Source organism: Microcaecilia unicolor, unplaced genomic scaffold (genome assembly GCF_901765095.1).
Source record: "Microcaecilia unicolor unplaced genomic scaffold, aMicUni1.1, whole genome shotgun sequence".
NCBI classification, from domain to species: Eukaryota; Metazoa; Chordata; class Amphibia; order Gymnophiona; family Siphonopidae; genus Microcaecilia; species Microcaecilia unicolor.
Window position 1 is genome coordinate 86443 of NW_021963126.1, and position 17104 is coordinate 103546.

General features: G+C 39.9%; 1 protein-coding gene across 3 annotated transcripts in view; it reads right to left on the reverse strand.

Annotated features, from left to right (window-relative positions):
* LOC115458971 (WD repeat, SAM and U-box domain-containing protein 1-like) overlaps positions 1-17104 on the reverse strand; it is a 62804-nt gene that overhangs the window by 16287 nt on the left and 29413 nt on the right. For all 3 annotated transcript variants that reach the window (XM_030188831.1, XM_030188832.1, XM_030188833.1), the window contains 4 exons: positions 16206-16239; positions 8817-8857; positions 8617-8723; positions 7949-8128 (listed from right to left, as the gene is read on the reverse strand). In XM_030188831.1, coding sequence (XP_030044691.1) covers positions 7949-8128; positions 8617-8723; positions 8817-8857; positions 16206-16239 — 362 coding nt within the window. The remainder of the gene's footprint in view (positions 1-7948; positions 8129-8616; positions 8724-8816; positions 8858-16205; positions 16240-17104) is intronic.

Here is a 17104-nt window from a genome sequence, read left to right on the forward strand (position 1 = left end):
TCAAGTTCCTGGAGGAAAAGTCCATAGTTTGCTATTGAGACAGATATGGGGTTTACCTCCTTTGCTGCCAGCCCTCACTCAGTAACCAATCATTCTTTCTCTGATGGGCCACTGTACAACTCCCCATCATAATTTGAATGACAAAATATTACTCTTAACACGACACAGAAAGGTTCCACAAAAATATTAATAAATTGCATAGGAGATATACCTATCTTTTACTATTATAAATGTATGTACATTTTTGGTAGCATATATAGAAACCTAATATGACCCGTCTCCAGAAGTGCTGATCAATTCCCACTCATGGAAATAGAAATTAACCCTACCCCAGATAGGGCATTTTAACTTTAGTTAGTTTTTTTCTTTTTTTTTTATAATTTGAATGAGGTTTTATTAAACACATTCTAAATGAACAACAAACAAGCCTATAAGGCCAACTCGTACATAATATCATACAGCAAAGTGCAAAATACAAAAGCAAAAAAAGAATCCCTATGCATAACAAACCTCACTACAGACCCAAGAAGGCAGCAGCCTAGCAGCAAGAGAAGGAGGGCTGGAGAGCTAGAGAGAGAGAACGGCTGGGGAAGAGGAGAGGCAGGAGTGATGCTTACTCATATGCAAAATGGTGGTGCCCTGTCCCACGAGGTACATCCTGAGATGCATCAGGCAGGGCTTGTCTACCATATAAGGGATTTTCTCCCTTATATGATGCGAAGGCCCCCCACGGTGCATTATGCAGGGCGGGCTGCTGCCACTTTGCAGATGGCTGTGCCTGGAGGCAGGAGCAAGTGGGCATTGCTCCTACCTCACATGAGTTACAGGGTCAGGGGGAGACTACTAGACTACCAGGGAATCTATGTGTATGGGGGAAGGCAGAGCAGGCCACCTGACCATATGGGCACTTTGTTTTTTAAATATTAGTGGAGGGGGTCAGATTGGGGGGGCAGGCAGGAACAAGTGTCAGGTTGGGGAATGTTTGTCAGGGCATTGGTTAGGGTGTGTTGCCATGACATGCTTCAAATCACTTGACATTTAGAGCTGTGAAAGATTACTGCTGCAATTTTAATCACAAATACAAACAACAAAAAACCCCCTCCCTCTAGTAAGCAGGCAGGCAGCAAAGTCAAGGGACGACAGCCCTAACCCGACCCTGAGGAAAGTTAATATGAAACCCACAGTGTCGGGTGTATCGTTTATTACAGGGGAGAGCAGTCTTTTCTTTATAACGTGAAAGCAATCTGGACATCGGAACCTTTGCATTTGGTGGTTACCGGCGCAGGGCTATGAGATAAGTGAAAATATTTACTATTATTATCATTATATCTTTGCTTTGATTGAAGATTTATGCTGGCTGAGTTGATTACTGGAAGTGAATTTGTTTGATTAGTATTTGAGGGGTGAATGATTGCACTTAGAACACAAAAAAAACCCACATTATTGCACAAAAGTACCACAATGCGAGCGAGTGACCCAATGAATGAAGTGCAATATTTCACCCGTTAGTGGTCTTGAAAGACTACCACGTGGGTGCTTAAGTTTCTGAGGACGCTCCTCCTTTATGACTGAATTGGGTACATTCTCCTGGTTATACATTGGCAATTTTAATCACAACAGTAATTTGCATACTCATTAGTTTAAGCATGCCACGGCAATTTTTTTAATGTTAACTTCGCAGTAGAGTGAACACTCTACTACAAGTCTTTGATCATCAGCCCCCAAGGACACTAGAGTTCAAATCATGCTTCTAACACTGATGCTCCCTATGACCTTAGGCGAGTCACTTTACCTTTCAATGCCTTAAGAGACTGTAAGCCCTCGGGGTCAATGAACCACCTACTTGTAAAAGAACTTGTAGGAGCCTTGGGTTCATTTGGAAACACAGCTAATCAAGTCTACAATGCAAACCTTGCGTTACTGAGGCATACTGTTACAAAATTCTTTACGTATTTATGGAATCAAATGTTGCTCCTCATTTGGTATAGTATATGGCATTGCCATTCCTTCAAAGTACAATATTTCTTTATTTGTAGTACAGTAATATTTTCATAGGGTACTTGAGCCCAAGGCAAGCCAGTCTCATAATTCCTAGATTTAAAGAAATCCTATTAAAAAAATGTAAGCCAAAGGAAAAAAAAACATTCTAGAAGGCTAACAGAACACCAGAAGACACATCTTTAATGCAGAGTCAATTCAGGATAAGAAAGGGCCTAAGAGTTTGAAGGCTCCACTATCCTTACAACTGAAAGAATCTATAGTACAACACTGACATCATGTGGCCACTGTATTGTACTCCGGGCATGTATATCCTCTGGATAACTAATTGTATTTATTGCTAACCACAAACGCAAAAGTAAGATGGAAGAAAATTTGTGCATCGAACTAAAATGATTTTGATAGAAACAGATATGTAATTCTCAGTAGCATAACCATGTGCTCTGTACATACAGTGAACACATAAGCAAATATAAATGGAATTCTAAAGGAATAAATTACACCTCATGACATAATAACGTATCTGTTTCACTGTTTACATGATTACAATACTAAAGCAAACTGCATCTCTCATAATCCATAAATATTATAAGAAAGATGTAGTGTCCTCCGATTAAAACGTAACACTATAATCAATACTTTTTATAGGTCTGACAAATTCATTTTATTAACTAATAGAAAATTTAACATTTTATACAATGAATAGAAGAAACAGCTACTCCATGTCATTAATCTGTATCTGGAAGGGTTCCAGAGAGGAGCAGCCTAGTGGTTGGAGCAGCAGGCTGAAAACCAGGGCTCAATTCTCACCGACACTTGCCCAAAGTCAGGAAAAAGTCACTTAACTCTACCTGCCTCAGGTAAAAAAGGAAATGTTAGCAAGTAAGACCAATTTTTTCTTCGCTTTTTCATCCTAACCAGTCCAATCCAGAACGTATGAGATGTAACAACATAGTCCTTACACTGGATGGGAAGAAGGCATTCATGCTGCCAAGATCCCAGCTCCAAAAAACAGCTCTCTCTTGCTCACACATCTAGACTGTAAAACATGGCAAAAGAAATGTATTTATTTAGATTTGCTCACATCTTTTTAAACAGTAGCTCAAGGTAAGTTACATTCAGTTACACTGGATATTTCCCTGTCCCTGGATGGCTCACAATCTGTACCTGAGGAAATGAAGGGTTAAGTAACTTGGCCAAGATCACGAGGAGCAGCAGGGGGATTTGAAACAGGCACCTCTGGAAGTCAAAGCCGGTGCTCAAACCACTAAGCCACTCCTCCACTCCCAGGCAGTGGCTGTAAATCTCTTCTGGGTAGAAGGGCTGTGATTTGGCCTAAGAATAAGGCTCAGTAGCAATGTAAGGGTTTCAATGAAATCAACCTGGTGTGGGTAAATCAACAGTTTCCAACAATTCCACCAGACCAAAAAATATATAACCCAGCTAAAGAACTTTTTTTGTTATTTTTAAATTGCAGTGCTCAGTAGTGCTGTAGTGTCCTTTAGTATAACACCTTTGTTTTACCGGCAGGGAATGTTTAATGCTGTGAGAATCGGAAGGCAGGGAGGGCGTGTGCTATGATGTGAGACTGCTGCAGTTCCAATCCAGAGACATTTGGTCTAAAGGACACTAAAGCACTACTGAGCACTGCAATTTAAAAAAAAAAAAAAAAAAGTTCTTTAGCTGGGTTATATATGTTTTAGTCTGATGGAATTGTTGGAAACTAAGAATAAGGCTGCCAACTGGATGCAGATTCTCAGGACAGGGTTGATCCACTCCTGGGTTTACCCTGTTGAATACAGGGACTTGGTTCTGATTTCCCCATTGCATTCTCTAAGAAAAACAAGACTACAAGTCGCAGCATGCACTGGGATAAACCCAGGACTGGATCAACCCTGTCCTGTGAATCTGGATCCAGTTGGCAGACTTACCCAAGAAGCTGCCATTCCTCCAGTTGAATGAGCCCCGAGAACCTGGGGAACTACTTAATCTTTGAGATGATAGGCCGAAGCAATGGCTTCCTTCAGTCAGTCAATGAGCAATGGTGTCTTTGTGGCTCTCACCTTTCCTAGCCCCACCGAAAAGCACAATCAGATCTATGAAAACGTATTAGTTACTTCTAAATAATGCGGCAATGCTCTACAAATATCGAAACACTTTAGGATTTCATATTATTCTTCCCAATCTTCCTTTGAAAGAAGGGTAAAATGACCTCCTCATTCAGATGGAAAACAGATACCATTTTGGGAAGAAAGGAGCAAAATGTAGGACTTGAAACTTCCACTTTTTGTAAATTGCAAGAAGGGATCTCGACAGGATAAGGCCTCTAATTCTGAAAATCTCTTGGCCAAGGAAACTGATACCAGCTTCAACATAAGATCCTTTAAAGATATAATCTTGAGAGGTTCAAAAAATGCCCACAAAACCAAATTAAGATTCCAAACTGGAACTATAGGACACACTGGTGGTCACAAATGAACCACTCCTTTAAGATAACGTACAACATTTGGACACGAACCCACCAATGCTCCTTCTAACCAGCATGTGTAACATGCCATCGCTGCCACTTGCATTTTTAAGGAGGATGAGGAGACCCTTTTTCAACCCTTCCTGCAAAAATAAGTTCAAGTTCAATTGTATTTGACATACTGTCTATAAAACATCAATATCTGGGTTACTGATGCTTGAAAAACAGACTTTTCTTCGCATACCATACTTCAAAAACTCTGCAGACTCTAGCATGGACCAATGAGGTAAAGTACTTCCTTGCCTGCAATAGAGTCACAATGAGACATCTGTATAGCTGTTTTGCCTCAAACGCAATCTCTCAATGACCAGGCTATAAGACTTGTCCATGACTACTGGTCCTTGAAAGAACAGCTCTCATCCCTGAGGTAGTTTGAGGCTGCCCCCTATCTACCAAGGAGGTGCCACTAGGATTATCAGTCTGGGTAAGATGCTATCTTCTGTAAAAGATGGTTCAACCGCTGGACAAGGGTCAGACCAGAAAAAAGTCCGAACCTGTAGGAAATTGAGTCTGTGCTGACAGGAGGAGAAACAGCCAGTGGAAATGGACACTGCCCACAGGAGGGACTGTATACATGTACATATTCTTTATTTGTAATTTCCTTTGTAAATGATCCTGGAAGAAAGAAAGTGGTATGGGATTTCCCCTGAGGAATGACAGAAGGATTTGGAGTCTAGCTGAAGTTATCCAGAGTTGGATTGCTGAGATTGTGCTGTTGCAGAGTTGGAGAATAAAGGTTTGAGTTCTTGCTTAAAAACTATTGCCTAAAGCATGGTTCTTGAGGACAGAGGACAAACCCCCAGATAGCATGTCTCCCAAACCTCCAGATCACAATTCCGGAACTTTAATCCACTCCCAGCTTGGTATGAGGATGGACTGGACCTAAGAGGCGAGTGATATGAGTAAGTGGTTGTGGAATTGTCCCTGCCAGCCTGGGTCCAAGTGAACTGAGTCTAGCCAGAAAGAAAGAAAAAAAAAAGGGCAAGACTCGGGCTACACAGATAATGTGGGAAATAATGTGATCGAATGATATCGAGACCCAACTCGGACAAGTTTAAAAGTTATTTAAGCAGATTTTGTATAGGACAGGAAAAAGAAATCTTGCAGCAACTCGCATCAAACCTCTTCCCTTTAAAAGAAAACAATACGATCTCCTAGTGGAATCTCTTTTGAAATCAAATCAGTTCTTGTATACTGCTAAAATCCCCTTTCCAGGGTTCAGTGCGGTGAGAATGGCAGATGAAATTTAATGTGGACAAATACAAGGTGATGCACATTGGGAAGAATAATCCGAATCATAGTTACCTGATGCTAGGGCCCACTTTGGGAGTCAGCACTCAAGAAAAAGTTCTGGGTGTCCTTGTAGATAATATACTGAAATCTTCTGCTCAGTGTGCAGCGGCGGCCAAAAAAGCAAACAGGATGCTAGAAATTATCAAGAAAGGGATGATAAGACCGAAAATATTATAATGCCTTTGTATCGCTCTATGGTGTGTCCGCACCTTAAGTACTGCGTTCAGTTCTGGTCACCATATCTCAAAAAAGATATAGCAGAATTAGAAAAGGTTCAAAGAAGAGCAACCAAAATGATAAGGGGGATGGAACTCCTCTCATATGTGGAAAAGCTAAAGGGTTAGGGCTCTTCAGCTTGGAAAAGAGACGGATGAGGGGAGATATGATTGAGGTCTACAAAATCCTGAGTGGTGTACAACGAGTAGAAGTAAATTGATTTTTTACTCGTTCCAAAAGTACAAAGACTAGGGGACAGTTGAGAAAGTTACATGGAAATACTTTATTTATTTATTTTTTTACATGGAAATACTTTTAAAACAAATAGGAGGAAATATTTTTTCACTCAACGAATACTTAACCTCTGGAACTCTTTGCTGGAGGATGTGGTAAAAGCGGTTAGTGTATCTGGGTTAAAAAAGGGTTTGGACAAATTCCTGGAGGAAAAGCCCATAGTCTGCTATTGAGACAGACATAGGAAGCAACTGCTTGCCCTGGGATTTGTAGTATGGAGTGTTGCCACAATTTGGGTTTCTGCCAGGGACATGTGACCTGGCTTGACCACTGTTTGGAAAACAGGATACTGAGCTAGATGGACCATTGGTCTGACCCAGTATGGCTACTCTTATGTTCTTATCTGCTACCGACACGGTGTTAAGAGAGTGTGCCTCAATGTAGGCGCATAAATGCCAACTTATGCTAGTATTCTGTAATGGAATCTGGCTGCCCAAACGCCGTTATAGAATTGGTGCTCAGTGAACTTCATCTGGACACCAAATTTGCAGTGCCCAGTCATAGAATTGCCCCCTTAGATTGGAAACCCTTTAGGGATAGGGAAATATTTAATGTACCTGTATGTAACTTGCCTTGAGCAACTACTGGAAAGGTGCGAGCATTAAGTCTCATTAAAAAAAAAAACCCTACTACAGCTTTCTTCGAAAATGAGACTAATTTATGCCAAAAGGAGAAAACGGAATCTAAAGCATTAAAAAAAAAAATCACTAAAGGGAACATATAATACTTTTTAAGTAACCATAAAACTGAGGGTTATTTGCCTATAAGTATCATTGTTTGAAAATAGTTCACAAATTTGCCGGCATTGAATTAAAGGGGGGAAAGAAAATCAAAAGTAATTGTCTGTATGCTCAGTCTAAGACCACAGGCGAGTTATTTTTGAGAGTTAAAGATACATGCCTTTTTATTTTCTGTGCATTTTGGACAAAGGCTCAATATAGGAAGCAGGGTTTAAACAAAAAGGGTTAATGTGGTTAGAGTAGCAGGTTAAGAACTCATGAAACTCAGGTTCAAATACTGCTGACAGGTAGAAAAAAAAACTTAGCACCTCATTTACTAATTGTTAAAACAATTTAACACACATTTACTTCAAGTCCCATTATTCTCAATTTAGGTAAGCACATAAAAATCACATTAACATGTGTTAATTAGTAAATGAGGCCCTTAGATTGTAAGCCCTCTTTGGGACTTGGAAATACCTATTATACCCAAATCTAAAATAGTTCATATACTTCTCTGCCTCAAACCCAATGGTTGTGCCACCTTAACTTTTTCTGTATCATTTTACATTAGCCTACAGTCTTGGTGTTACAAGAAGTTTTGCCACAAGTCAACATGCTTACCACATAAGCGGTAAAACCTTTCCAGCTTGCTTTCTTAAGAGATTAGGTAATTCCACAACAGAATACATTCTTAAGGTAAGTGAAAGGATGGTTAATCTGTTTCTCAAATAAATCACTTCCCTACTCAAAGGTATTTCAGATCCTGTCTATAGATCCATAAAATACTTGACTTTTTATCTTCATAAAATTAAAGATGGTAAGAAATCTTTCAAAATGTAAAGGCTGGGTATTAGGATTTAGAATGAAATATGATTCTCGAGTTTCTTTACATGCTTACCAATTTTTAGGTCATTTGCCAGACTCTCTTTAGTAAGATTCAGCAGTTCTTTGCCATCTATGTTATTCACCTTGAAAATATGAACAAGGTCAGTCAAACCCTCTGCGGAAAGCCAAGCTGAAACTTCATCCTCTGACCAGTCCTCTATATTAGACCTGGACCTGCTTTCCACTCTGTGTTCTTAAACACAAGAATAAAAAAGGCAATAAATTCCAAATAGCCAAGACTATCCACAGCTATTTATAAACAAATAAGTTTATACTTTCTTAAATGAGATACTTATATTAATGTAACTGCTATACTAGGGAACAGAAGCAGTAACAAGAAATATAACAGGAATACTGCTTTCTTGCAAATGTCACAAACTCCTGTCTCCACTCTCAACCTTGCTGCACCATTTGCCTGCTTCCTCTCTGGCCACATCCAAATCCAAACTAAAAACTCCTTTTTTAAGGTTGTTTCTACCTCTTGACCATTCTTTATAACACATTCTCCTAGAATCTCTTGATTGTCATATATGTTATATTTGTGGAGCAGGGACTATTTCTAATGTGTTTGTATGCCTGACAGTGTTTTAGAAATGTTTAGGAGGACAACACCAGGATGCACCAAACATTCAATATTTATATTTTGAATACACTTTGAAGTTTAGATTATAAAGCACCTACCTTTAACACATGTGCCGTGATCAAGCTGCCAGATGTTCACAGTTTTATCCATGGATCCACTCGCAAGTAGTGGAAGATTTGGTGGTAAGGCACAAGTTGTAACATATCTACAACAACAGGAATTGCCACAAATTCAATTCATACTGCATACTTTATAGAAAGATTTTTTGGAAATAAAACATGAACGTCTGTGCACATACCTGGTATGCTGAGATAAAATATGAAGAATATTCCCAGTTATCTGAATGGGGGAGGGGGGGAACAAACACACGTATTTGCTGCCATGAACAAAAAATAGCATGTAACATTATATTTTACAATTACTTCTTGACCAAATCTAAACATTTTTATTTAAGTTAAAAAAAGATTTTATATACCGCAATGCCTGAAAAACTTATTAAAAGTGGTTTACAACATAAAACAAACATCACATTTACAATCAAACCTCCCACCTTGGGACATAAAATTCATTAGCCCTAGTAAAACTTATTGCTGCTATAAGACAGTGGTTCTCAACCAGTGCGTTGCCAAGAGCTGAGAGGCGTGTCATCAAAAATGTGACACCAAGCCTTTGTTTTCCTTAACAACCATGTGTAACTGCGGGCTGGGGAGAATAGAGTAGGGATCAGGTACTGGAAATCTTTTCTGCTTCTCCATGACCCAAAATGACCACTGCTGCCACCAGCCCCAATTGGAAATTTTGCAAATCTAATCTTCTGCCAGCAGTCACCAACTTTCTTTGCATCATTTTCAGCAATAATTTATTAGGATTTATTTATCGCCTTTTTGAAGGAATTCACTCAAGGCTGTACAGTAAGAAAAGATCAAACATGAGAAATAGGCAATTACAGCAGTAAAAATATTCAAATAACAATACAAGGTATGGCATAGTATACCTCATACAATGTCAACACAATACATAATGGAACATTTTAATTGATAGTGAAGTTTAAAGCATAGATAGAACATATAGAAAGGTAAAAGAGTAAGAAAGTAAGGTGACTAATTTAAATCAAAGTTGCACATGAGGCCGGAGAGATGGTTAAATATTATCTCAGCTAGGGAAGGAGTGGATAAACATGTCCTGCTGAAGTATGTGCAGCCCGTGTCACTCCTTGTGTGTGTGAGTGACACTAACAAGTTAGTTACTTCTTCCATTAAAGGCCTGGTTGAAGAGCCAAGCTTTCACCTGCTTCCTGAAGTAGGGATAGTCCTGTGTTAAGCAGAGACATTCAGGAAGGAAATCCAGAGTGTGGGGTCTACTCCGGAGAAGGCTCGCTTGTGGGTATCACATCATGTAATGTCTTTTGGAGAGGGCATAGTTAGTGATAGTCCTTGAGAGGACCTTAGTATCCTTGGCGGTGTGTAGAAGATCATCCTATTCTTCAGGTACTCAGAGCCATTTCCTTTGAGGGCCTTGAAGATCAGACATAGAGTTTTAAATGTAGCCCTGTATTCTACTGCTAGCCAATGAAGTTTTTGTAAAAATGGTGTTACGTGGTCACGTCGCTTGCAACCTTCTATGAGCCTTGCTGTTGCGTTCTGAATCAACTGGAGCTGCTGCAGGCCCTTTGTAGTCAGACCATTGCATAGTGCACTGAAGTAATCAAGTCTTGATGTTATCATGGCAAGCACAACTGATAATGAATGATATATGAGGGATTTCTTTGTTCAACCATGACCAGTAGTGTCCAGTGTGTCACGGATGTAAACATGGTTTGTCAGGTGTGTCACAACGGAAGAAAGGTTAAGAACCATTGCACTAGACAGATTGTAAAATTCCAGAAGAACCCATAACTTAAATTGCTATCATCCTCTTTCATTATAATATCTTACAAATGATCTAAACTGGAAAAAAAATTAATTTCTTGCAAAACACTAACAAGTTAAGACTTCTCCTCACTGTAACTGTCTCTGAGAAAACGCTGGCACATCAAGTAAACATGCTTCACTTGATCGCAAGATTCTTGTAGGTCAATACCATTGCAGATGTTCTCTAAAATACTGAGGTTGTGCCATTCTTAAAACCTTAAAATGTCAAAACTGATATTTTAAAACTGTGTTCTTTCCCAAATAGGAACTCAATGTAATTGCAATAAGCTTCCTGAGCTTGAGTTTCTATTCTGCTCTATCCTTTAGGGATTAAATCTCGTCAACTGGTTGACTGGCAAACCTGCACAACGGAGACTGAAGTAGTCCAATGTCCAAAGGACTGTAAATAACGGATTAATACTTTCTCTAGCAATAAAAGTCACTAAAAATGTCAGTTGAATTTCCTGGTTAGAATCTGTTCTGATAGACTTGATTACTGCTTCCTGTAGACAAGTATTTGCTCTCCGATTTTAACAAGTGCACAGTGCTGGTGACCAGAGCTGGCCAAGGACAGCAGCAGCTCTGGTATTTTCCAAACATACAGTGAGACCAGATCAGGAGTCTCTTCTGGAGATTCCAACTATAACTAAGGTAAAAAGGTGAAATGTTTGGATTGAGAATGTTTGGTGGAATAGTTTACCTAAGGAAAACAAGGCAGGAGTCCTACAGGGAGGTATGCAGCTGAATTCTGTATTTTTGCCATTTTTTTGTGTTGAATTTTATAAATGTGATTTTATATAACCTGCTTTGAATGGGCTTTGTTTGTAATGCAGTATTTAAAATTTTAGTAAAAATAAAGCAACAGAAAAACAAGCTCCCCTCACTCTGCAAAGGGCAACAGCTGGAGGAAACATCTGATGGAGCCAAGGGCTCTGTGCTCCCTTCTCCCTCCCTCTCATTCTGATGCATATGCCTGCCCATACCCCTTCACAGGCCTGTTTTCCTGTCTCTCATTCCCTCCCCCTACCACATCCATGTCCTTCATAGTTTCATATCACCTTTCCAACCAATCCTACCTTTCTATATCTTGTCTCAAATACCCTATCCATCTAACACATCCTTACAAGGCCTTCATCACCATCTAGTCCTTCAGTCCCTCAGTTCCCACTCCCACTCTTCCTAAGCAGCCATTTAGTCACCAAGCCCTGGGTCTCTGTTCTTCCTCATCCTCCAAGTCCCCAGTTAGTCTCAATCCCAAAGGCCACTTTTCTGAGGAGCTTTTGTCATTCTTATTGTCCCGTCCACCCCACCCCCATAGTGAAGCTATTATATAAGGCTCATCCTTTATCTCTCTTGCCTCCCCCCATCCAGGCTAACCTCACCTCTCTCAAGCCACCCCATCTCTTTGCTTATTCTCTCTCACTTTCCCCTTATTTCTAATGTTTAGAAATTGTATACACCAACATTTCAAATACAAAACACAAACAAAAACCCAAAACATTTAAATACCGTATTCCCCTACTCTGTAGCCTCCTACCAGTTCCCTTTAATTTATTCTCTCATAACATAGAACATAAGAACATAAGTGTTGCCATACTGGGACAGACTGAAGATCCATCAAGCCAAGAAGACTGTTTCCAACAGTGACCAATCCAGATTACAAGTATCCGGCAAGATCCCAAAACAGTACAATACATTTTATGCTGCTTATCATAGAAATAAGCAGTGGATTTTCCCCGAAGTCAATCTTAATAATGATTTATGGACTTTTCTTTTAGGAAGTTAGCCAAACTTTTTTTAAACCCCACTAAGCTAACTGCTTTTATCATAGTCTCTGGCAACAAATTCCAGAGTTTAATTACACGTTGAGTATTTTCTCCAATTTGTTTTAAATTTACTACTTTGTAGTAGCTTCATTGTGTGCCCCCCCCCCCCCAGTCCTAGTATTTTTGGAAAGAGTAAACAAGTGATTCAAGTCTACCCGTTCCACTCCACGCATTATTTTATACACCTCTATCATATATCCCCTCAGCCATCTTTTCTCCAAGCTGAAGAGACCTAGCGGCTTTAGCTTTTCCTCATAGGGAAGTTGCCCTATCCCCTTTACCATTTTCGTCAGCCTTCTCTGTAGCTTTTCTCATTCCACTATAACTTTTTTGAGATGCAGTGACCAGAACTGCACACAGTATTCAAGCACATGTGCTCCCACTCAGACTTTGCAGAAAAAGGAAGAAGGGCTTCTCGCTGCAGAGGAGGTTATCTCCTCCTCTGCAGCAAGCAATGGTAATGATCTTGGTGACAGGATTTCACATTTCTCAGACAAGCAGGCAGCAGTGATCATGGCCACAGGGGAGATGCAGGATGTAGCATTTACAATCCAATGCTGGTGGCAGCAGTAGTCACAGTGGAAGCACATGTAGGTGTAGGATAAAGTGATGGTGACTGCTGGGAGGAGAAGGAAAGTAGGAACCGCAGACCTGCAATATTGCCAGTTCATAAGAACATAAGAATAGCCATACTGGCTAAGACCAATCCATCTATCCAAGTATCCTGCTTCCAAGAGTAGCCAATCTAAGTGTCATGAAACGCCTAGCCACCCACCTGGGGTTACCCCACGGCCACTTAAAGGGTCTATCCCCAGCACAGCTCAGGTCTGCCTGCACCTGCTGCTCATGCTCTACACTAGCACCCTCCTCCCACCGACTGGATAACAATTGCCTCTGGGCGAGTCTCCCGCTTTCAAATTATCCCCACACTCCCAGTGGTCCCACAGTTCCCAGAAAGCACTCGCAGACCCAAAACACAAACCAACAGGATTCTTTATCAGTCCAGACAAGCAGAACGAACAAACAAATATGTCTATTCTCAGAACTTGGAACAGTGGACAAAAAATAAATGTGCAAATTGCAAACAGTAACAAGTAACTGAAAAATGAATCAATTAGAAAACTAACTAAACATTTTCATACTTCCTAGAAAGTACCTGGGGAGATCAGGACATATATAGCTGTTCACCAGTTATCAAATATAACTGTTTTTTTTTTTTTTTTACAGGGCTTCAGTAAAGAGCTCTCTCTCTCCTTCTCCTGGGCTGAAACTGAAGCAACAGCCAGCATCTGCTGGTAATTTAAAACTCCAGGCCAATCTGAGCCCAGAACAGTCAAGTTTCAAATAAAAACTGGTTACATCACTACAGGCACTTTCTATTATCTGTGTGCTGACTAAAAGAAAGAGGGGGTCTTTTACTAAAGTTTAACTCGAGTTATCTGCAGTAGGGCTCATTTTATTCCTATGGACCCTGCTGCAGATAACTCAAGCTAAGCATTAGTAAAAGACCCCCCAGAGAAGTCAGTCCTCTGTAACAGCTTTAAGCATAAACATGCACCATCTGTTGGCCAAATAGGAGAAATACACTTCAGAACATAATCAATGCAGGAAAATATCCAATACATTTACATTTGGCTTCCAGAACCTCCCTCCCACATTTTCCTATGTCATTGGTACCCACATGTACCAAGATAGAAGGTTCCTCCCCAGCACTATCTAAAATCTTATCTAGGTGGTCAGGCTAAAGTAGAAAACAGGGAATGTTGTTTTTTTTTAAAGTACTTGACTGCTTGTACACCGCTCTCTGGTCTACAGGCACATTCAGTTGTTAAGGAGAGCATGGGCTTACTGGTATGTGAAATGTTTTTTAAAACAAAAGGTTCAGGACTGCTGATGTATGCAAATGACCACAATATGAGAAATAAATCCCTAAATCTAGGAGCAGTCATGGAAGAGGCTGACTTGTACTTAGTGGCTAGGCATGGCACACGGAGAACCATGACTGGGATAGTTATACTGGGCTCCAGTCTAATCAGGAAGGAGAGGGTAAGAAGAGGTGAAGGAGAAACAATGCTATATATTAAAAATATCAAAAACAACATAACTGCATTGCTTATGAAGCAAGAAATGGCATTTTGGGTTAATCTGGAAAGAGGGACTGGAACATTGTAGTGATATGATATATGGTGATTACTGCAGGCAAAAGAAAGAGAAAGAATTAGGAGTCTACTGTGTCAGCTGTTTAACTCAGGAATTACTGCGATGTCAGTGGTTAACTGTTAGCTCTTTAACACAGAAAATATCACTTTGGGGTGTGGAGTCGGAGGAGATTGTGCCCTAGAGTTAACACATTAACATGGTAAACACCATCTCAAGAGGTGCAGTTAACTGCACCATGCATTATCTGCCAGGCAATTAATGTAACAGTAACTTCCTAGCATTTCTGGGAGGGTTGCTTGGAAACACCCCAACAATTAAACACAGAGGTTTGACAGTTATTGCATCGTAACTACAAAAATTTGCCGTACTTTAGTAAAAAGGTGCTTTAACTGAAAACATTTATATGACTGCAATGAAAGAGGAAGCACTATTGCTAGATTATTTCAACCTGTTAGGTGCTGGACATTCCAGCCACAGTGTCTTCTCATCTAGATGTAAAGAGAACCTGGATTCGCTGCAGGGAGTACTGTTCTCACAAATGATAACATGACCCATGAGGGACAGCATTACACTGGATCTGTTGCTTGTGAAGGGAAAAGTGTCTTTGACCTCATAGTGGTGAGCACCTGGGATCCAGTGATCAACCAATGGTGTGGTTCAGTACTAGAGCACATATGGAGATGGCTCTTTCAAAGCCAACTGTTCTAAACATCACAAGAACAAAGGGTTCCTTTTACAAAGGCACACTAGTGTTTTTAGCGCACACTAAAATAAGTGTGTGCTAAATGCTAGAGATACCCATATAGGTATCTATGGGCATCTCTAGCGTTTAGCACACACTAAATACGCTAGCACGCCTTTGTGGAAGTCCCTCTAACTTTATTAAAAAGGGGGAGTACCTCAAGGAGTCACTACATGGAGGGGGAAGATCTAGGCAAACTTTGTGTGGCTGTGACCCCATTTCAGTAGGAAAAGACAGGCACACAACCCCCAGCCCTATCCTGCTACTGGTACCACTGCTCATGGTTGATTGGAAAAACAAAAATGGTAGTGGTAAATGGTGTTCATGCTGACGAAAGTGACATTACTGGTGGTGTGGTATGTCTCAGGATCAGCCCTTGGTCCGATTTCTTTCCAAAATCTTTGTAAGCAATTTTGCAGAAAGTCTGTTAGCAAAATCTGCAACAGAGTAGATACCACAGAGGCTGCAGAAAACATGAAGAGGGATCTAGTGAGGCCTGAAGAATAGTCTAGCATTTAGCATCTAAAATTCAATACTAAAAATCAATCAATCAATCAATCAATCTGGGTCATGCATTTGGTCTACAAATGTTCAAGGGACCAATGCAGTATATGGAGTGAAGTTATTGTATGGGTATAAGAATTGTAGAATCTGGGGATGATCGTATCTCATGATCTTAAGGTAGGTCCACTGAGTCCCTCACACAGACTTGCCTGAAATGACCAGTGGTAGAATGGGAAAGAACATGTCACTGTGTCACATTGTAATCACACATTTTACAATTTTTTGAAGTAGTGGAACAAATAAAAGCTGACTTTTTAGCTGCTTGAACAATATGGCAAATGATCATTAATGTCATTTAGTTCATATTTTTCTATTAGGTTAACTTCCCTTTAATGTTTGAAGATGTTACATACAAATGTCATGTCACATGTAGCATTTGTATGTAACATCTTCAAACATTAAAGGGAAGTTAACCTAATAGAAAAATATGAACTAAATGATATAATTTACTTAAAACAATATATTTAGAATGAAATCTTATTTACCGTTTCATAGATTATCACAGATTTGTCTACAGACCTTCAAGAAAAGAGACAATAGTTATGATATAGAAAATAAATTTACAATAAATGATTTTGACAAAGTGTTTGCCAATTTAAAAAAAATTTTAAGCAATGATCCTCAAGTTGAAAATTCTAATGCCAGATAATTAAATGTGGCCCTTTTAAACTAGAGGCCGAATAAAACCAGGAGAAGAAATTTGGAGGCAGTTTTTCGATTTCAGCTGAAGCCGAAAACAAACTGAAAAGTCAGATTTGGTTGTGTGAACCTGAACTAGTGAGGCCCGCTGGAGACTGGCAGAGCTTGCAGTCTGTATCCCTCTACTAAATCCATGTATTTAAACCAGAATATAACTTTAAATAATGAAAGATCATATTTTACCCCCAAGAAAAATAGCCTCCACACACAAGGACCCACAGCTACTGAAAACTAGAAGCCACGGTGCTTTTACAGCAACTTTCTTTGCATCACACTCGGCATGACCATTGTAATTCCTAAGGAGCTCATCATTCCAAATTTACAGACAAATTCCAGCTAAAATTCTGTATAAAGACATTTGGAGCACTATATTCATCATATAAACTATTGTACAAGATCATTAATGCATTACTTGCAATACAAAAAAAAATAAAATAAAGAGTAGCCCCCACCCCAATTACCTAACAATCCCTGGTGATCTTGTGGTGTAGTCAGAACAGAGGCAATGCACCTGTCAAGGCAGAGCCAGAATAGGCAGGAGGTAACTGCCCAGCTACACCCCTAGACCACCAGGGATTGTAAGATAGGTCCACAGGGTGAGATCTGGGGAGGGAGAGAGAGAGTAAAATGGGACAATGCACACATTTTTGGCTTCCACCAAAAAAAAAAAGTACATGATCATTTT